The 23,358-nt window shown below is 37.7% G+C and overlaps 1 protein-coding gene across 3 annotated transcripts in view; it reads right to left on the bottom strand.

Annotated features, from left to right (window-relative positions):
- The window catches only part of LOC127410383 (disabled homolog 1-like), a 224,314-nt gene that overhangs the window by 130,948 nt on the left and 70,008 nt on the right, over positions 1-23,358 (bottom strand). For all 3 annotated transcript variants that reach the window (XM_051645619.1, XM_051645621.1, XM_051645622.1), the window contains exon 2: positions 9,808-10,008. In XM_051645619.1, coding sequence (XP_051501579.1) covers positions 9,808-9,874 — 67 coding nt within the window. In that variant the 5' untranslated portion in view covers positions 9,875-10,008. The remainder of the gene's footprint in view (positions 1-9,807; positions 10,009-23,358) is intronic.

The following is a 23,358-nucleotide window of genomic DNA, read 5'->3' as shown; positions in this document are numbered from 1 at the left end:
TATGAAAGAGCAACCTCTGCGCAGTAAAATTTTCATCTATTTGGCACTGAATTTTTATTTATTTAAAGGGATAGTTCACCCAAACATTTTTATTCTCTCATCATTTACTCACCTTCATGCCATCCCAGATGTGTATGATTTTCTTTCTTCTGCTGAACACAAACGAAGATTTTTTTAGATGAATAATCTCAGAATCACATCAAAAAATCACATAAAGGCAGCATAAAAGTAATCCATACAACTCCAGTGGTTAAATCCATGTCTTCTGAAGTGATCCAATAGGTTTTGGGTGAGAACAGACAAAAATGTAACTTCTTCATAACTGCAAATCTTGACATCAGCATTCTCCTTGGCAATCATGATTTCAAGCTCAATTACACTTCCTAGCACCATCTAGCGCTCTAAGCATGCGTTAAGCTCTAGGAAGTGTAATCAAGCTTGAAATCATGATTGTGCCAAGAAAGTCATGCACATCTGGGATGGCATGATGGTGAGTAAATGATGAGAGAATTTAGATTTTGGGGTAAACTACCCCTTTAAGAAAGGCCTGATAAGGCCTAATATGAGATCCTTTACCACCAGTCACATGCTATGAGCCATTGACAGCTAACCAAACAACAGAGAACCATTGTGATTTGGTTTTATTCCCAATCTATTTCAGGCCATTCTAAAATCCTTTCCAGTTTTATTCTTAAGGTGCGTTCAAATTTACTTTCGCACGGCAAAATTCAGTGGGGAAAATACAGTCATATCAATGGGAATCCATGCAAGCGTCAATGTTGCGCGATGGACTTCCAGTGGTGAAGAATTTCCCCTCTCAGATTTTGCGTGGAGTCCAAGTTTGGTGAACTTTGACCAACAGAAAGTTGCTTTGTTCGGCAGTGACCAGTGAGAGATGTGGCACCTAAACAGCATTTTCTTGAACCTATGGACTAATTTTGCGGTCAAATTATCCTTTGCATGGCGAAATTCTGTGGGCGAAGAAGGCGTGGGCAGATGTTGAGTGCATGTGAAACTAGCAAAAAGCGCCTCACACAACATCCGTGTGGGTGGTGTTTCGTTCAAAGCTATAACGAATATTCACAATAGACAAGGATATTATTTTAGCAGCGAGATTCTTTTTAACGTCACTCTCCCAGAGTATAAAGAACAGCATTAAAAAGAGGCTGCTTGGGTCTGGGTAGCTCAGCGAGTATTGACGCTGACTACCACCCATGGAGTCGCGAGTTCGAATCCTGGGCATGCTAAGTGACTCCAGCCAGGTCTCCTAAGCAACCAAACTGGCCCGTTTGCTAGGGAGGGTAGAGTCACATGGGGTAACCTCCTCGTGATGTGTGGTTCTCGCTCACGGTGGGGTGTGTGGTGAGTTGTGCGTGGATGCCGCGGAGAATAGCATGGGCCTCCACACGTGCTACAGTACGTCTCCACGGTAATGCGCTCAACAAGCCACGTGATAAGATGCATGGATTGATGGTCTCAGACGAGGAGACAACTGAGATTCGTCCTCCGCCACCTGGATTGAGGCGAGTCACTACGCCACCACGAGGACTTGGAGCGAATTGGGAATTGGGCATTCCAAATTGGAGAAAAAAAGAGGCTGCTTGGCAATTTGTTTTTTGCTGGTTTCACATGCGCTCAACGTCTGCCCACACCCTCTTTGCCATGCAAAGGATAATGTGACTGCAACATTAGTCCATAGGTTCAAGAAAATGCTGTTTAGGTGCCACATCTCTCCCAATGGCAATGAGCATCCATCTAAGCTTCCATTCACTACTTTGTGATAAAAAATGGAATTAGGGATGAAAGGATAAAATGGGAGATGTTGATATGGATGAGAGACAGAGATATGGACAACTTAATGATCAGTCTTGGCGCTTAATAAACCCATGCATGTCAACTCATGACAGTGATCCACATCTCCAACAAAAGACCAGTTTTGAAAAATAGAGAGCAATTCTAAACTAAATCAATTAAGCACTCCGTTCTGGTGATTACGATATCTCTATCGAACAATACCACAACACTCACTTGCACAAACACACACATACTTTGTGCGACTATATATTCTTGCGATTACATGTAGCATATGCCTACCCCTGAAGCTTTTATTTGACAGGAAGCACAGTGTGAATGCAACATCACCTCTACACTACATCTATACAATAAAGAACACATACCACCCCCTGCTCCCAATAATAGCCTTACATCTTAGCGTGGAGGAAGGGTTCCTATAAACATGTATGTGAAATTGCAGTTTGCTTTCATACACTCAAATAGATTCAACTGTGACAGAATCATGAACACATTAACAGCAATCATCATGTTATGGAAACTGCCTCCTTTTTTTATACTGTTTTTGACCGTGCTAGCAAGGCAACACTGTATTAATATTCCTAAAACATTCTTGTTAGAGGCTTTTTTTTTTTTAAATCCCTAACCCTTAGTATTCAACTTTTGTGATTAATTGAGCATGAATTGCTTAACATACAGACTCCTTTTAAACTTTGTTTTGTGGATAATTTTTAGATAGATAATAGAAGATTTTTTTTTTAAGTGATTTTTTACTAAATTACATGCAGAAAACACCCCTATTGCCTGTCTAATATCACAGAAATAGGTGCCATGAAATATCACACCTGTCTTTGTAACAGCCCTAGGGTCGGTTAACAGCGGGAGGAAAGATGTCCGCAGGCCGTGGTCAGATCCTTTGTTTTTGCTTGTCAATGGATGTGTGTGTTCACAGGTCAGCCAATATATATGTTCGTGTAAGTGCCAGTACAGTGTTCTGCTCCCGTGAAATGCTCAGGGTCGGATTGGCAAAATGCTCTGGGAGATGCTCACCCCCTCTATCTGCTCCAACAACGGTCTCCAGGTGTGTCTTTGTGTGTGTGTGCATGTCTTAACCTTGTGCAACCCCCACATACACATGCGTGGACATTGTATTTTGGCTTCACTATATGCAACGCATAATTTATATTAATTTAAACCAACTTATCTCAGTTCAGGAGAATCTGTGCTGTCAGCAAAGGGTTAAACTTTTCGCCTTAGTCATGTGACAAAGCAACATGGTGCCGACCACAGCAGAGTTTGTTTTTTGGGAGACATCTGGTCAGAAACTGTTTAAGTTTTTACATTGAAACCTCTTTGACTGAAAAGATTTGAGTCTCTAGTTTCATCCGATATGCCATTTTTAACATTTGAATGATTTATCGCTAAACGCCATGCTGCTAAGCACATTGTTCACAAATGTGTACTTTAGTGCATTTTTCCCTTAGAAATCCTTTATTTACTGTGCATTAGCAAATTGACAATCAATGGATTCATCCATAAGCTGAAAAATGTTGCTTTCAGAGGCTTTATATGTGGAGTTAATAAGGTGCATTTCGATGTGTTCTGAGACCAGTGCAGACAGACAGCAAACTGGGTGTTAAGTATTCACTAAATATTGCAAGGGAGCAAGGGAGCATCCTACAGCTCTCTATGCAGCTAACTGCATTCACACCTAAAGTCCGATCAAAAGTTCAGTTTCAGGTTGCAGATGATGTTTGGACCACTCAACATGTTTAGCAGACATGGAACAATGGTAATCAGTACATAGATTCAGAATTTATAATGCATAATTTTATTTTAACATGGTTGGCAGTGATTGGATGATGCTGGGCATTATTTTGAATCAGAATTAATTATGCTAATTTCTGATGTAATGTCTGTAATGTCTCAAAAACATGAAAAACCAACACTCCTGGAAACATAATAAAAAATAAATAAATAAATAAAAAATCTGACTTTCTATAGCTTTGTATTATTTACAATTTCACAACTTAGTCCCGCTGTACAAATATGATGCCATCCATTTTTAGGAAAACTTTTTGCTCTACAATTTTTTTTATTTTTTTTATTTTTTTATTTTTTTTTAATGTTTATTAGGTGTAGTCTGTAGTCTGTAAGAGGTTAAAAGTGTGGGGTTTTGAGAAGTGGGGTCGTGGCTAATTCAAGGGCTAAGTAAGGGCTGTAATTCCAGAACAACAAAAATTGCTTACAGCACCTTTAAATTTGAAAAACTTCCAGTGCTTTATATTGATAGATTGTTCAGCATTCAAAATGTAATGCACAATGACAATGTCATTATTTATTTGCATACTGAATAGAGCGCAACTGTACCTGCCCACTTTTGTCTTGATTCCGTATGTATTTTTCCCATTATTTTTGTTTTCCATAGGGATACGGAAAACTACAGAAAAATATACAACTATTGATTTAAAGTTGTTGATTGTAAGTATAGAAACAATGTATTAGATTGTACAATGTAAGTGAGAGTGTAGGGAGACTTACTCAATTATGTCATTCACAGTGTGCCAAGATGGATCTTTTCTCTTCAGGATCAAGGGTAGTGTAGATCTTTACCACGAATTTCACTATTTAACATTTGTTTGTTTTTTTAAATGAAGTTGAAATAACATGGACTGATGTCTTAAACAGAAGAATATACCATCGATTAACAACCCCTGAGCTCATGGTAGGTCTGACTTTAAAGGTTTGTAAGTTATTGCTAAAAATCAATTCCCCTATGAAAAAAAGGGGATTTCCAGAACCAGACTGTTGAGCTCAATTGCGTTAAGTCTTCCTCCCTACATCTATTGGCATTATGAATTGTGACTGGTCTCATGTTCCTTGTATTTAACCATTTAGCCGGCTTTCCTAACCAGGTGTGATGCACTAAAGTGCTAAGCACTGATGAATGGTCTCTCTTCCATGTAAATCAGATCTTTTAACCTTGGTTCCTACTTCTGCGACGTTGCACAGGGTAGGCCCGCCCACTGTGAAATCTCATTGGTCAAAAATTCAGCTATTCATAAATGTAAAATAGAATACATTAAATATACAAATTTATACTTGATTGGCCGTAATCGTGTGGTGTTGTGCAGCAGTTTTGCATTCAGTATGGATAGACAAATTGCTTGTCAGTGGAAACTTCTTGTATTGCACATCATTAGGACATAATGTTACACTGCACAGTGACTATGTTTAAATTCTTGTATGGAGTTGACTGAAAACAAGACACGCAACATTTCCTTTACACAGAACCACAGCCTAAAACCTAAACTTACCTTAACACTATTCTTTTGCTGCCTTTCAAACACTGGTGTTTCCTTAAGGAAATGCAAATCTAGTTTTTCTGTGCTTCATTTCCAGTGTTCATATACATGTGTTCTTTTCCTCTCAACTTTACCACTCTCTTTTCTACCTTATATGATCTTAGATATTAACGTTTGCACTTTTCAGTGACATGCAACCGCACTCTCACATAAACAAGCACTGCACAGAAGCCGCTGTCAATGGTTGAATAGAGGGCTTCAAAAAAAGGTTAAATAAATGGCTCCATTCACACCTATTTGTGTTATTAATTAGAAATAATAAGGAGAGGGAGGCATTGAGAGAGCTAGGAGGGGGGTATGCAGCTGGGAAGAGCTCATCAAGACTGCAGCAAATGCTTTATTTATTAGTTGCGGTGTTCTAATTTGCCTTAATGACATTCATATTCATTACACCTCACCCCAAGAGCACTCATTTTCATGTGTGTGGGTGTGTGTGTGTGTGTGTGTTCTCTCCTTCTTATTATGGTCTCCCTCTATGTACCGCCGGGACTCAGCTGCACATAAAACCCTGGTTCATTATTCCTCAATTAATTTAGTGGCATGTTTAAACCGCAATGTGTGTGTACCAATGTCATTAACGCCGATGTAATCCCAAGACTTGTCTTCAGTGTCTTGATGACTGTGATTGGTGTGTAGTTTTAATTGTCTAAAACCTTAGTTCTCGACTGGTTTTGCTTCAGGACATAATTTTTACAATGGGCATCAAATGACAACCCAATCAGTGCCAAAACTGTTTATTGCTGTATATCATGCAGTATTTCACGGCTCAAGGCACAAACCATGTTTATCCATGTTGTTTATCTGTTTTTAATGTAGTATTTATTTATTTTTATTAAATATATTTTTTTTTTAACCTTGCATAGTTTGGTTCATGGTTTTTAGAATGAGGGCATGTCAAGCACCTGCCCATGTTGGTATCTGCCTAATTTGCCTAACTTCTGCCAAATGGCAGGTGCATTTGCACCAAAATACCATATTTTGATTCGAAGCATGGCCAATGATGTCAATTACAAAATATATGGGAAGCATTTTCATCTCTTTAAAAGTTAATGAATCTATTTCTTTTACAGTTTTAACAGTGCACAACTGTATAGTTAGTTCCATTTTATTATTTGTAGTGTGCTTTTTCTTTTTTTTTTTTTTTTTTGCCTGATATATTATGTAAAATATAAAGTTATATTACGCAAAATGAACAAAAAAAGAGATCCACTAAAGAATTAATTCCACATTCCAGGTCCACATACAATGTGGGGGGAAAAAATGAGCAAATAGAACTGGCTTCATGTTCATTAAAGATTTTTACTGGAATTACTGTTAAATTTGCTGCTGCATTATCAAGTTGAGTAGTTAACAATAAAGGTTTTCTCAATAATCTACATATTTATGTAATTTTTCTCTGTCTACTCTATTTTATGATGGCATGACTAGTTATAGAAAAAGTGATCCCCTAATAATAACTAAATCCTAAATTGTAGAAATAAGTAGAAATGTTAAAATCCAGAAACATAGAAGGTAAAAGAGAGTGTGTGAGTGGGAAAGTATGTATTTGTATAATGCTTATGCTGTCACAGAGAATGATGGGAAATGTAGCTTGGTTGGGCAAGCATGTCACACTATAAACTGGCTACATATGTAATAATATCTTTATAGCTTTATAGCTATTGTTCATCAACATTATGAATGAATAAATACAAAATATATTGTACAGACAACATTTACAATGCCAGTTTGCTTCCACAATGATTCTTTAATTGCCCCAATTTGGAAAGTCAAGTTTCCCGATGGTAATTATGAAATGATGGTGAAAAGTGTGCTCATCTTGTAAATACGATCATTCCGACATGACTTTAGGGCAGCAAAAGGCTCCATTTTATTTTGAATTATGGTTAAGGTAGGTGTTCAGAGGCCAGTCCACCGGGAAGTCACTATTAATGGTGACAGATCACATAATATCTTTGAATGGGGAGAAGGCTGTCATTAACTGCATGCTGTAGGTCATATTAAACTGCCTCCCACAGGGATGGAAGGTCGTTGTCATTAGCAACACATTAGTGGTGTTTTGTGCTCATAAACTGAGGGATTTGCGATAGTTTGTCCCATTCTAATGGTTGCTATGGGAATAGACAGAAGGTGTAATTAAATATTTCCCATAGAGAATAGGATGCAGGTCAGGCCTGTTATGGAGATGCTGAAGAGACAGGTTGGTGTTGTTTGCGACTGTTGACAGGCTGAGAATAAGCACTGTTTAGTGCTTAGATATTCAAGGCAGTGCTATTGACAAAATAATTATATTCGTGTGTGCATGTACCTCCTCTGGGGCATAATTAGATATGTTTTTGTTTGCTACAGGATAAAAAGAAAGGTTAACAATCTAATCCTTGGCTGCTGTTTTATATATCTCTTCCGACCATAAAAAAAATGAATCTATGATGAACTTAAGACCAACTGAATTCAGCTAGCAGCTCTAACATGCGCAAATAAAGTCACATAATTCATGACTAGTCAACACAGGCCCAAATAAATACCACTAACACTAGTCTACCACTACCATGACTATTCGATGCAAACACATCATAAACCTACTGTAACTACTATTGATTTCCAAGCACAACCATGACCCTAGTTGTAATAAATAGATACTAACAAAAAAAATAAAAGCAATTAGAATATTTGCATGTAGGGATGCACAGATATGAACATTTTTGTCAAATACGATAACGGTTGTAACAGAAAACTATTGCCCGATACTGATGCTGATACCGATATTTTGCCACTTACCTTGATTGGCTATCAGATCACTGTTTTGCTCTGGAATTATCTTTTAAAAAATTAACAAAGAGGTACAAAAGCTTTTTCTCTGTTCCAACAATAAACAATGTCCATTGAACATGGATTGGATCTGTTGAACACATGACAGGCCAACATTTTAAAGAGAGACACAATGAAAGATAAATAGAAGATAAAAAGATATATATATATATATATATATATATATATATATATATATATATATATATATATATATATATATATATATACAACAGAAACAAAACAAATCATAGCATGATTATTGATTGATTCAAAAAGGTTATTTTGTAATTCTAAAACATTTTTGCACTTCTGTTTTTGTAGTTCAAAACAACAGAATTCATAATTCATATTATGCATATGTTGAGCAATTCCACGGAAATGTCAACCACATCATGGAAAAATAAAAATTTACTAAAGGAGCAAAACACTCTTTTAAGTTCTATTGTGGTGTAATGGATATTGGAAAATGCCATCCAGACCACTAGAGGGTGCCGCTTGCTTACACAATGCTGACTGAAGCGCTGACTGAAGTGCTGATTGAAGCACTGATTGCAGTCTATTTTAAAACACAGCCTTTCAAGCTTTGGTAATTGCGCAAGAACATATTGCGATTTCAATCTTAACTCAATCAATCGTGCAGCCGTAATGGATACCATACCAATGTCTCAGAAAAAAAAAGTCAAAGTTTGCTGGTTTCAAAGCATTTTGGAGGGTTTTACCTCATCATGTATAGGTTAGTGCCGCTTTCACAACTGTCACATCTATAACAAAGGTTTTCCCTCATTAATGTGAGAACGAGAATGATTATAAATTAAATATTACATGTCCTTAGGAGTGCCAACCCTTCTACATTATGTGGCTACATTATTTCTGGATTGTGCATTTGAATCCAAAGAGTCTTTACAAAGTGTGTTGATAATGAAGTATAAATGAACCGTCAGTTTTTCATATCGGCGTTTTCATGCTTAAAACCGATTTGCCAATGGTTTTAGTTTGGTAAAGAATTGCTGATAAATATCAACGGCCGATACATCGATGCATCCCTATTTGCATTGGGCATTATTATGGAAATATTCACCTCTATGAAATAATCGCATTTCGTGGACTTGTTTTTAGAAATAACTATGTTTTTAGAAAAGCTCTCACTGTGTTCTCCATTTCTCAGGTCTAGAGGACATTTGGTGCCACAACGTCCATCAGCTTTACTGCCACGGTCTCATGGGTGCACAGCCTGGCACAAAACAGGATTGTGTGGCCACTAAGGAACAGGTGGCACTTCACAAGAGGGCAAGAGACAACACGAGAGACAACAGCCTGTTCCCCCTGTGCAATGCCATACAATGACCGGCAGGCCCCTTGGCACTGGTCCATTCACAAAACATCTGTCTGAGTGCCTGCTTAGGAGTGTGAACAATAGCAAAGATGAAGGTAGTGACAGGGCAAATGTGGTACATGACTATTTTGAGTATGCGGACACAAGGCAGTGTGCATGCAAAGACAAACACACTAAAAATCCATAAACATTATAATGTCTGTAAAGAACTGTAATGAACTTATCTACATATTCCAGACAAATTATTATCCAAAGCAACTTAATGAGTAAGAATGAATTATAATCTATATTTAAATCCAATAAGCCTGATTGCAATGCATCTTCCAGTCCATTCTGTATTGGAGGCACTGTGTTGTGTGTGTGTGTGTGTGTGTGTGTGTGTGGTATCTTCACAGTATGCCAGTGATGTTAAAGCTGACACCGACCGACTACACAATCCCCGAGCCTCTTTTCCTTGCATGAGTGTGTTTGTGTGTTTACACATGTGTCCATATGAGGGCCTCCTACCTCTCTTCTTGGAATCCTTTCTGACGCTGGGTCTGGCAGCAGGCTGGAGCTCGGCCTCTGTTGACATATTAAATCCTTATTCCTTTACCGTGCAGCTGGGTGGCTGTGTCTGGCTCATCTAGAGGGGCTTTCCACTGAGTCTGGAACAGTCCACTGCTGCCTCTAGCCTCGACACGGCATCTCATTCACTCCCAGTAAGGGCTGCAAAAGGGGAAGAGAAAAAGAGTTTGTAATGAATACTTTTAACCTATTACATTATGTAAAGTGTGTTATTGTTCTGGGAATTGTTGCTGTGTTTCCTCCATCTGTTTCTTTGTTTTCCCAGTTCGTTGCTGATTTGCAAATTGTTTACTTCGGCTTTCAGCGACCATTGGCTGCTTTAACAGTGCTGCCTAATAAAACGCCTCTTTTGCTTGGCAGTATTGAGCTGTTGCGATTTCGGGTCGGTCACATTTCTCCATGCTCCCCACCAGACCAACCCCTTGCGCTTCTTAACGCCAATCAGATGATATGTCTTTGTACTGGTGCCCATCAGTAATATGTTGGCTGATGTTGTGCTTTAAAGCAGTTTGAATGGGGAGAAATATTTAGCTAATTGATCCCACTTTATATTAGGTGTCTTTAACTACTATGTACTAACATTCAGATACATACATACAGCATGACCTCATGTTGCTCTGCAAAAATTCTCACAAGATTCACATTTGCTGCTACTGAGGTTGAGGTACAGGTTGGTTTAGGGGTAGGGTTAAGGTATAGAGGGTTAGGTTTAGGGTAGGGATAAGGTTAACAGTGTAACTACAGATGTAATTAAATGCAGGTACTTTAAATGTAAGTACAATGCAATAGCATGTATGTACATAATAAGTACATTGTGTCAAATGCTTAAATACATAGTAGTTGAAGACACCTAATATAAAGTGGGTCCGGTTTAATTCAGTTAAAACTGGGGGGGGGGGGGTTGTGGTCTGACAGTTGTGCAGGGAGTTACATCTCCCTTATATTTATTTGGATCCTAAACCCTAAGGGACGTAATAAATCCAGGTGTGTCATTCAGCATTATTTTAAGTTGACCCGAATACCAGCAGATCTGTTGTATTGGGCAGCCTGATTCATTTAAGAAAATTGGTATGTTTGGACGGTTCATTTCAATAATAAATTCTCCAAACCATGCATCAAATGAAATCCCTGACATCAAATGAATTCCCTACAATCTCCACACAGCATTTTACATTAAACTTTTATATGAAAATACATTTTTAGGTAAATACAGCTGGTTACAATTGCTGTTTGATTCGTTTAATTAAATTGGGTCAAATGTTGCTTTGTTATCACAACCATGTACGAGCGGTTAGTGCCTAATGCTAAATACATTGAGCCATAGAGCTCATGCAGATGACACACATTAAAATCTGGTTCCTCAAAATGTTCTTGGTCTGCTCCCCCTGTATTTCCTGTTCTCTCTTTACTAACGTATAAAAAATTTGGCAAAAAAGGCCAAATATAAACGTTAAAATGTAGCATTATGATTCCAACACGTTACCCACAGAATTTTCCTTACAAAATCATTGTTTATTATTCAATGATTTGTGAACACTTGGCAAATAGATTCAACCAGACAATTAAAAAGAATCATCTGAAATGAGGATTTATCCACAATTCATACATCACTACCCAAGGAGCACATGGAAAACATACTGTAGCTCTTACGGACCTATACTAAAAATTATATAACAGTAGTTCTGGTCCTCTAATCTGATTGGACAAGCCACCTTCTAAGAGTGCCAATGTTTCATATAACAGTTCAGGAACACTCAACTGAAATGCAAGTTACTCGATTTTAACTTCTTGTTTATAGAACTGCTATGCTATCACTCTTGCTTATGTGAGATTCCTTAATTAAAACTATACGTTTCTGTTTTGTTTTTCTTTTTCTACACAAACAACCACCACACATCAGTACCTGCAATTCATTGGCTTACTGCATGTGTCATTTGGAATACAAATGTCTTCTAAAAGCTCTGCAGAACATAACTTAAAGAAAATGTTGCTGATGTTAATATTGAGTTGGTTCTCTCAGACACCAGTGCTTCCTCTCCCCGCAGTAAGAAAGGCAGGTGACAGCATTAAGTTGCCTTATCAACTCGCCGAGCCAGCTATTCCTTCTTCCTGTGCACATCCACCCTCCCTTCTTTGCCTTGCAGAACTCTCCTCTCTTGGTACCAGTCAGGTGGTGGGATGCACCTTTAATGTATTAATTGGCCTCAGTGGCACTGTAGCATTACTGCAGGTGCCAGAGCCATCAGCAGATCAAACCCGCTCCACCTCACTGCACTCGGCCCCCCAGCAGCAATCAGAAAGAGAGAAGACCTCAGGGACTGATGCTAACTGCTAAGGCAGGCCAACCGAACAACATGGTATCACTTAAAAATCGATACAGCTCGAGACGTATCGACTGAGATCAGTCGATGCTCCAAAGACATAACATAGCAGAACATCCTGATTGTCTAAGATATACAATATAAGGCCTTTCACAAGTTATAATCTACAACAGTTGCTCTCAAATGGTGGGTTGCAACCCAAAAATGGGTCACAGGTTTGTTCTGATAGGGTTGATTTCCCTGACAACAAGGAAATAATGCTAAATGCAAATAGTAAAATGCAACTAACCATAAATAAATCAATGTATGAAAAGTGAGGAGAAAAGTATAAGGTTATATGTCCACTCAAACTCTACTAGGGCTGAAACGATTAGTCAATGTTATCGACAACGTCGACAATAAAAAATTGTCAACAAAAATGTTCATTGTCGAATAGTCGTTTGATCTCATTTAACGTAACATAAGATCAGATATAAAACTAATGATGGCGCGCAAGAGGATCACTGCATCTCGTGCCTGATTGAGGAGAGAAAACACAGCTTACAGTCCAGATGCACTCCAAACTTTCCAAACAGCTTCAGGTGATGTAGATCACAAAGTATGAGGAAATTATACAAAAATACAAAAATACAAAATAACTAAATACAGAAGCACCACAGCGGAGCCGGAGCTGCCGTTCCGCTGAAGCAAAACCTCCGTGTCAGAGCGTCTTTAAAGGAAACACCCTGGTGTTATATCTAAAATGCATCCTTTATTAAAGTTCAAATAATAAGGAAGCAGGTCATGTAAATAAGTACAAACTGCAAAACTGGCATATCTCTATGCGGTCAGTGCCTATTCTATGGGTCGCGTGAAGTGACCCGATCTTAGGGGGAGAGACTGAAACTGTACTGATGCACACTGGCCACGGGGCCGCACGTCTCTTGCGCACACTTTCTCCAGTTAGATTATAAAGTGATGGCTCGCCACAAAGTGAATCATAATGCTTAGGAGTGTATCTTATCATGAAGAAAATCGGCAATATGCAGCTCTATTAAACAGAGAGTTTGTTTTTTGAGAGTGAAAGTTGGATCAATGTGAACAAAAAAGTGAGAGACGGTAGTCTTCGCCCATTATACACTGCAAAAAATACTTTTTTTGGCTTATTTTTCAATATAAATATCTAAAACTCCTTTAAAATAAAGTGCATTTACTTTAGGAGCTATACTGCAGAAGAAAGAAAATGTTGTCTGAGAATGTTGAATATAATATTAAATATTGAAATATTTTAAAACATCTAAAAATCCTTAAAACAAGATACATTTACCTGAAGCAACATATAAGATATTTAGACTTGCTTTCAGAGAATATATCTTGAATATAATTATATTTTGACTTTACTGCACTTGCAGAAGTATAAATAAGTGAAACACTTACACACTTATATACAAAATTCAATTATATTCAAAATACATTCTCAAAGACAGCTTTACTATGCTGGGATCTTGAAACATGTTTCAAGTTACTACATTTAACTTGCCATATTGCCCTAAAAAACCCAGCGCTTTTGAATAGTGGTGCTAAAAACTAGTGAGATGCGATGCAACCAAACTGAGAAGCTCCAAAATGGTCCGTCTGATGCACGAGTACACAGACCACAATTAAAAATAGCAAAGACAGAAGTAACCCAATAATAGTGTAGGTTTATATGATATGGAAATAAAACAAACAATATTTTGACTTTTAAAGACACTTTTTGTATTGTCTGAATTAAAATATTTTATTATATATAATATTTATCTAAATGACCTTTATTTGGGGGCCTTTCACAGTAAATATTAATATGCAATATGTAGTGCATGGATGCAGAAGAAAACCAATGAGAAATTCAGCAATTCACTGACTGATGAGTTGAGGGACTGTTCTATGACCACCATGGAAACCTCCATTGTTCTTCAATATAACCAAGTCTCTACACTCTCTACACTTGAAATTATTATACTAATCATTCTAATTCCAGCTCACCAGCTCACATGAAGCTTAATTCATGAACATTTTACATAGACTTTGGACTTTGCTTATTTTACTACTATCAAAATACACAGCCATGTGTAGGATTATACTTAAAAAATGGACAAATGCATATTATGCAGATGATAACCCTGACAATTATGTTTATCATAATGTGTAATGTATTATCCATGTTTAAAACTAACAAACTAAATATTAGGACTCTTTATCATGCATTATAACTGAACTAATTCTGTAATTTAAGAAGAAAGTTCAAGTGTTTGGTATGTCATTTATTGTCTTTTAAATTCCAGAGTGATGGTGTGAAGTATTTTGGGGTTATTTGCAATTATAGTTCTCTTACAAAATTCATTATTTAGATTTTCACTTTTTGAGCGGGAAACTCACAAACTTTAGAACAATAGATCGTAAATTAATTATCTTGAGGGGAGGACAGAAATGACCATGTGACCTAACAAAAGACACTTCTGATTGGCTCAAGACACCTTTGAGGTGCGGCCAACCTCAACTAAACGAAACCTCCCCTCCTAGGACAAACACTCTCTGTTGTTCATTCTTCTTGCACACACGTGACGGGGCATCGCAAGTCTCCCTTGCGGGAGGCCTCGCTTCCAGGGCTCCGCCTGGTCATTCCATCATCCATCCGGCATCCACGATCTTCAATGGAATTCCAAACATCGATGCAACAAAGGCTTTCTGCTGATCCCGTCAAAGAACAAAGGCAGCTCAGTGCAATGCAACTTACTCAAGTACAAACCTCCAAATTTTCGCGGAAAGTACTAGTGTTTTATTAGACAACTGGGTAACCCGATCTAAATCAAGGGATACTAAATTAAGTAATGTTGGTTCTCAAGGCATGGTCTGTAGACTCCATAAACTAATTTGTTCTATTAAAGATTATTTCCAATTCATCTTCTGTTAACCCTTTTGCACATTCAATCAAACCGGTGTGATTACACTAGGTTGGGCTCAGATGTGTATGATCAAACCGGTGTGATCTGCATATGTGCTAATGTTTACCAGCAAAAGAGGGACTGAAGCGGTTGTCATAATTAACCAGCTGTTCAAATAATCTTTTCAACATCACAATATCTTTATTTTTATGTTAAAAACATTCAAACAATCACTAAATAACAGTTTAAAGCCATTACTGTCAGAGTGCATTGTTTTGATGCAGCGATGCGGCCATGTTTTCTGACGTCAAACAAAGAATATACAAAAATGTCAGTCCACTCGAGCCTTCTCCCATTCCATCCGTCACTCATTCTAAACACTTCCGGTGCTGGGAAAGTGTAAGGGCTAGTTTTTTAGAACATTCTATGCTTCTATCACAAATTCAAATCCCATGTTGCATTGCATGTAAACAATATGGTGGAGCGCATATCTGCTGTGATATTATCTGTCCTCCAGTGCATCTGCTGTGAAGTGTAAAATTTTTTTTTTAATTACAGCGTACATTAAAGAATTCACGCTGGGGGGTCTGTCAGTACAGGAGAAATTCACGTGCAAAAAGGTTAACGCTCACTAACCAACCCGTGTTTATGTTTGTCTGTGTGTTAGTTTAGATTAGATGTTGTAGATTAGTTAATAAAGTCCTTTTTGTATTCAAAGAGAATTTGACTGTGCATTTGATCAAATCATATCGGTCCCTTGAAATCTGTTGTTCCTAAAAAGCTACATTGCTCATAAACATTATTTCAATCTATTTGTGATATTATTTTCAAAGGCCATGAAAGTAGTATTACTGTAAGCATTGATCTTATGTTCCGATAAACTCATCGCTGGCCGACAAATTTGATTGGACTTAAACATTTATTATTTTAATATTCCCCAAATTAATTCAATTCAATTGGAATTCAATTCCAAAACTAATTACAGATAGCAAGTCACTTCATATATTGGTGGATTGAATACTGATAGATTCCAAAAACTAATTATTTATTTGTTTATCCTACATATAATTGGTGATGAATGCTGGCAATTGTAAATATATTTAGTAGATATATTAATTATTTTGTGTTAGTAGACCTATGTTTCATCTTCTCACATACTTTAAATGTTTTCCAATCTCTCTTTTTTTTCTTTAAAAAAGCTGAATGTGAAAAATTTTGCAAAACATATTGATTCTTGGTGTTAGATTATTGATACAGTATTGTGAGGTAAAATGTTGCAATACTTTGAAATTTTTCTCCCATCTCATAGTAGTATGGTGCAAATACATCTTTTACTTGGTAGATGCTTGAGAAATTAGGCTGATGGCAACATGGAAAGGTGATGTGGCATGCGTCTTCCATGAAAATCACGCAAGGTCAAATAAAATATGACCCAAACTTTTTAATATGGGCTATATTTATATTTTTCTTTTAATGATATTGGATGAAATCAGATTTACTTGCAACTAGGGATGTTATCGAATAAATAGTGATCAATTATTCTTCATTAATAATTTGATCAATTAAGCTTATCATTTGTCGATTAATTAATTTTAGCACAAATGCGTTCAGTAATCATGCCAGGAGATAGAGAAAAATGTCAGTAAAGTCATCCAGCACTAGAGGGCGCACTGCTGCTTGCGCTGCATGTTACTTTCTGTCAGCAACACAGAATAAAACAGGGGCTGTGTCTCATTTGGAAGGCTGCATCCTCCGGAGGTCGCATTTGTCGGCTGCATACGTCATCGAGGCTGTCTCGTTTCATAAAAGCGAGTAAAGCCTTCGAATGCGACCTTCTTTCATGGGAATTTGGAGCATGCATGAGGTCTACCCTTCGTGGGCATTCACAACCCACAATTCTTTGCTTCAGTGGAAATGTCTAAAAAAAAATAACACCAATTTGCCCGTAAATATGATGTTCAAATGCAAGTAATGTTAATTCCCAAGTTGAAGTACCTCAGTAGATGGGTGCAGAGTATATAATATGTATTATTATATTAATATATAATTAAAATAAAGTATTAGACTAAAAGTACACATGTAAAATCTATTTCTTTTCTCTTTACATCAATACAACTCTCCTAAAATGTACCTCATACATTCCCTTCTAAAGGCAATTTGTTACCTTCTCACTCAAAGCGCTTGCACTTGTTAAAGAGTGGTGTGCTGTAATAGCAACCATGTTACATTCCATTTCCGTTCGTCCTACGAAGGCCGTCTTGTTTAAACAAGACTTGTTTAAAGGAGGATGCTCGGTATACTTCAGCCTTCAAAGGACGCATCCTACCCAGCACGCAGCCTTCAAAATGAGACACAGCTAGGGGTGAATCCCTCACAGTGGGGGTCAATGTAATCATGGAGCGTTTCTCTATAGATTAATATTAAGTTTACTGAATAGCTAAACCATGATAGTGTGTTAAAGTACAATATGACAACAACCATTGTTGATTCGCCGGTCTCCCTGTGTCATCCACAGAGACAATCACGTCAGTTCTTTGCTGGGACAGCATGCAGGTACATTCACCTGAAATCTCACTGTCAGCAGTGTAGAGGTAAGTTATTAACTGTATTCACACAGCATGTTATTATTTGACTTAATTTTTAATAAAAAAGTAAGGTCTGAAATATCCCACAATCTACAACATGAAGTTTTAATCAACTCGAATCTGTATCTTCTATACAAGTTATTATTACCAGTAATGCATTAACAGTAAATTAATGTCAGTTAATTAATATAGAGCCTGAATGTATTAAAAAATACACTGAACTGAAAATATATTAAGAGGAAAATACCAATATTCATATTTTCTTAAGTGTATTTCTTTAAATGCTATTTAAACAATATAGGCTATGTACATATTTCCTTTGGTGGCTGTTTCATATTTTTTACATTTCCTTAATTGGTAAGGACTTGTTCTCTGATGTTGACCTTTCCAAGTTTTTTTCTTGTATTTTTGGGGATTTAAGCTGTTCACCACTTAACAGTTTATTATTGTTATTGTTAATGATTAATACATTTTCATTCATTAACGTTAACGATTATCGATTAAGAGAATGTCTTAACATTTGCATCCCTACTTGCAATGTAGATTTGGAACATTTTGGATGCGATTTAGCTAGACCCTCAATTCCAAGATCACATTTGCGACATAAAGCTTTAATACCTGTAAATCAAGAGAATTAGTCTCCGAAACAAAATGCATTGCGAAGCTAAACCCCAAACACATCAGTTATGATAGCAGTAGCTTTCGAGAGACTCGCCTGCAGAAAGCCTCTAAAGTCCTGGGCTCCACTCAGCAGGCCGGGGTAGTGGCCACTGTAAGCCACCACCAAGGGGATTTAAACAGCCATTTCATTTTGAGCTCCATCCCTGAGCTGGCCACGTGCCGCATATTGTGTGCAGAACATTTAATTCAGAATAGAGAGAGCATGTCGCAGAGCACCAGTGAATCACACTGTGCTCTTTATCTGAGTGAAACACACAGAGAGGAGCTGTGAGTCAGTCCAATTACTGCCATTATCTTTCAAAAAGACATAGAGAGTTCTTTACTAAGCATTTTCCCCATTCTAGTCCTTTTTCTTTCCATTTTGATTAGCCTCTCTCTTCACCTTCACTGTACATCTGGAATCGCATAATCCTTGATACCATTTAGCACAGCTGGCTCAATGTCCTCAACTGAATGTCATCCTGTCATTTTTAGGGGAAAACGCCAGTGTTTGCTTCACCTTTCGTGTATTGAACCAGTTAAAAAAAAATACATGGAAAAATTACAACAAACAGGTTTGGAACAACATTAGGGTGAGTTAATAAATGATTAATAAATGGGTGAACGTTTCCTCATGCCCATGTGGGTTATGCAGCCGAGTCTGGCCTCCTATCCTATTTCCTAGCTTTTAAATGTTTCTCTATGTTCATTCACCACCTCTCTACCTCCACCAAACAGGCAGCCATAAGGCAGGGGTTGGTGCACCGCTCTCCTGAGGCATCTGAAATATTTCTAATATTTAGGCTAAGGTCTCCTCTGGGACATGCCACACATTCAGAGCATGCAAGGAAAGTGGGTGAGCTGGAGAAGTTACTGTGCCTGAAAAAGTGGCGACTAAGCCACCAGACACAGAAGTGGATTCTGTACAAGAACTCAGCAAAGATGTGCTTACAAAACCAAACCAAAAACTCATTATTCTGTTGGGCTAGGAGTCAATTCCAAAAATAATCAATTCCTTCATTGCAAGGCATTTGGGATTGAGAGTCCGCTCCGCTCAGAGGCGTGACAGACTGTGTTTATTTTCTCGATCACTCTAAAATATCATGATTATCACCCAAAAAAGTATGGGAACAAACTAAAGAATTTTTTAAAAAGTGGGAGGAAGAATGATTCCTACTTGTAGTGCTGGTAGCTTCTGGTAGCATTTCTTCATCTTTAGAGCACAGAGATCAACATGGCCAAGGACTATTCCATGCCTCCTACCTCTACTACAACTGCTGCTACTACAAATCCGTCTGGAATATTCCTTCATGCTTTCCAAGACTAATTGATGCTCTATAAAAAGCTCTTGAAAGAATTGTGCGACCCACTATGTCTAAAGGATCATCCACCATGCCAGGGACTACAGCACCCACGGAGCTATGGAGGAGTAAGGAGGGCAAGAGGAAGAGGAGGAGGAAACAGGCAGCAAATTGGATGCCCATAAGTAGCATGCTGCCAACAGGCATGCTTAATCCCCATAAATCACCCACCACTAACCGCAGACAGTGCCAGACACTGCGGCCGGCTGAGGATGCCAGGGCTGGTGCACATTTCTCTGCCTGCATTTTTAGGCACTCATATAAGAAAATTGCTGCCACATTTGTTTACAGGCAAGTCAGGGTTAAAGAGTCAAAATGTGCTATATAGACAAAAACTAAGGATTAATTGTATTAGTGGTGTTTTGCTAAAGCAAGCATCACTATTGCTATTGATCATATTTAAGGCCAACGTGTATTTTGGTTTTCCAAGTGCTGCTACGTCTCATGCACATTGCGAGTGAAGCAAAATTTCTCACCAGCACAGTACGTGCACACTGTCCGCGTCAAGCCCAGTTTTAGACGTGAACTGTGTCGTCTGCACATGTGGCTTGAGTTGACTGTACTAAAAAAGAATCACAAAGCAGGCATTGTGCATCGAACACATCCAAACAGGCTCATGGTCAAAAGTGAATATTTCAAAAGGCTAGAGCACTTGTACTTGAAACATTATAGAATGCTGAAAAACAAAGTATACCCTAGACTTTAGGGTTAGGGATTTGAATACTTGTTCTGTATTGTTTGTGCTACGGACATGAATGATACCTCAAATAATGTGGCTTATTTAGGAGAGGTGTGCTATTACTCTTTGAAACCAGGGGCTTTCATCCTGGGGTTCAGGAAGCCCCAAGGGACTAGGGGGTCCGTGGAAAATTTCAGAGAAAGAAAAAGTATAAAAAAAAAATTATAAACAAGCAATAATTTACAAAATTTGACATTTTGTTTCATTTTGTTTTCTAATAACTACAAACAGATTTCAGTTTAATTGAAAGTGTTTTTCTTCAGGTTTATTCATCTAAATGTACTCTAATAGTGGATATAAATAAGATATGTGGTCAACTTAATACAAAGCAATTAGTAAATAGTACATTTTAATACTATTTAAAATGTAATAGTAAATAGCAAATTTAATGGAATTTAATGTAATTGAATCATTTTTAATCATTTCTTTTGGCTTTAGTACAATGACAATAAAAAATAAAATTAAAAAATAATATTGTCTCTATAATATCACACTTACAGTTGAAGTCAGAAGTTTACATAGACCTTAGCCAAATATTTTTAAACACAGTTTTTCACAATTCCTGACATAAAATAAAAAAACATTCCCTGTCTTAGGTCAGTTAGGATCTCTACTTTATTTTAAGAATGTAAAATGTCAGAATAATAGTAGAGAGAATAATTTATCACATTCCCGGTGGGTCAGAAGTTTACATGCACTTTGTTAGTATTTGGTAGCACTGCCTTTAAATTGTTTAACTTGGGTCAAACTTTTTGGGTAGCCTTCCACAAGTTTCTCACAATATGTTGCTGGAATTTTGGCCCATTCCTCCAGACAGAACTGGTGTAACTAAGTCAGGTTTGTAGGCCTCCATTCTCACACATGCTTTTTCAGTTCTGCCCACAAATTTTCTATCGGATTGAGGTCAGGGCTTTGTGATGGTCACTCCAATACCTTGACTTTGTTGTCCTTAAGCCATTTTGCCACAACTTTGGAGGTATGCTTAGGGTCATTGTCCATTTGGAAGACCCATTTGCAACCAAGCTTTAACTTTTTGGCTGATGTCTTGAGATGTTGCTTCAATATATCCGCATAATTTTCATGATGCCATCTGTCTTGCGAAGTGCGCCAGTCCCTCCTGCAGCAAAGCACCCCCACAACATGATGCTGCCACTCCCATGCTTCACGGTTGGGATGGTGTTCTTTGGCTTGCAAGCCTCACCCTTTTTCCTCCAAACATAACGATGGTAATTATGGCCAAACAGTTACATTTTTGTTTCATCAGACCAGAGGATATTTCTCCCATGTGTACTTGCAAACTGTAGTCTGGCTTTTTTATGGCGGTTTTGGAGCAGTGGTTTCTTCCTTGCTGAGCAGGCTTTCAGGTTATGTCGATGTAGGACTTATTTTACTGTGGATATAGATACTTGTCTACCTGTTTCCTCCAGCATCTTCACAAGGTCCTTTGCTGTTGTTTTGGGATTGATTTGCACTTTTCGCACCAAAATACGTTCATCTCTGGGAGACAGAATGCATCTCCTTCCTGAGGCTGCATGGTCCCATAGTGTTTATACTTGCATACTATTGTTTGTACCTTCAGGCGTTTGGAAATTGTTCCCAAGGATGAACCAGACTTGTGGAGGTCCACAATATTTTTTTTCTGAGGTCTTGGCTGATTTATTTTGATTTTCCCATGATGTCAAGCAAAGAGGCACTGGGTTTGAAGGTAGGCCTTAAAATACATCCACAGGTACACCTCCAGTTCAGTACACCTCCTATATAAAGCTAATTGGCTAATTGCGTAAAGGCATGACAATATTTTCTGGAATTTTCCAAGCTGCTTAAAAACACAGTTAACTTAGTGTATATAAACTTCTGATCCACTGGAATTGTGATATAGTCAATTAAAAGTGAAACAATCTGTCTGTAAACAATTGTTGGAAAAATTACTTGTGTAATGCACAAAGTAGATGTCCTAAACGACTTGCCAAAACTATAGTTTGCCAATATGAAATATGTAGAGTGGTTAAAAAATTGGTTTTAATGACTTCAACCTAAGTGTATGTAAACTTCTAACTTCAACTGTACTATTTTTCTCACACAGTTTAAATGGTTCTTTATACATCTCTGCCTTCTGATTGATTGATTGATTGATTGATTGACTGATCGATTGATCAATCAATTGATTGATCGGAGGGGGGTCTAGAATTGAGGCATCCAGCTTTGTCCAGGCACCATCATTCACATTTTCTTCAGAAAATATAAAAAAATCTACTTTTATTCATTTATTTATTGCCACTTTAATTAAATTCGAGAGAGTGGAGATGTTACAGAGGGTTACTGTAGGGCCCTATGATTTCCACAATGCGGAAAACACGTATGGAATCGTAGAATCCAGTCATAAAAACGGAATTAACAAAAAAATGCGGGATGTCATGGAATTTGACATATTTGGGATCAAATTAATGTATGACTACAAAAATAACCAAATTAAAATCGTGATATGTCCCAGTGTGATGATTAAACCTCAAAAATGGAGGGGTGGTGGCATAGTGGGCTAAAGCACAGCACTGGTAAGTAGCAGGTTGCTGGTTCAATCCCCACAGCCACCACCATTGTGACCTTGATCAAGGCACTTTGAGGTTGCTCCAGGAGGATTGTCCCTGTAATAAGTGCACTGAAAGTTGCTTTGGATAAAAGTGTCTACCAAATGTAAAAAGCTGTGATTTCATGAAGTAATGATTTAATGTGAAGCTGGGTGCTCATACACTTACAGCACTGCATCATGAGTCCCTTTTAATGTTAAATAGTCTCTGATCATTAGCATCATGCACAGTCTGTGTGTAGCAGATGACAGAGAGCAGAGCACTCATTACCTTGAAGCATGCACTACATGAAGACTATATATTTATATAATTAAATCGTTTAATAACCACATTAAGC

Source organism: Myxocyprinus asiaticus, chromosome 19, assembly GCF_019703515.2.
Source record: "Myxocyprinus asiaticus isolate MX2 ecotype Aquarium Trade chromosome 19, UBuf_Myxa_2, whole genome shotgun sequence".
Taxonomy (NCBI): Eukaryota; Metazoa; Chordata; class Actinopteri; order Cypriniformes; family Catostomidae; genus Myxocyprinus; species Myxocyprinus asiaticus.
The sequence above is the reverse complement of the archived record's forward strand: the minus strand, read 5'-3'. Positions and strand labels throughout refer to the sequence as shown.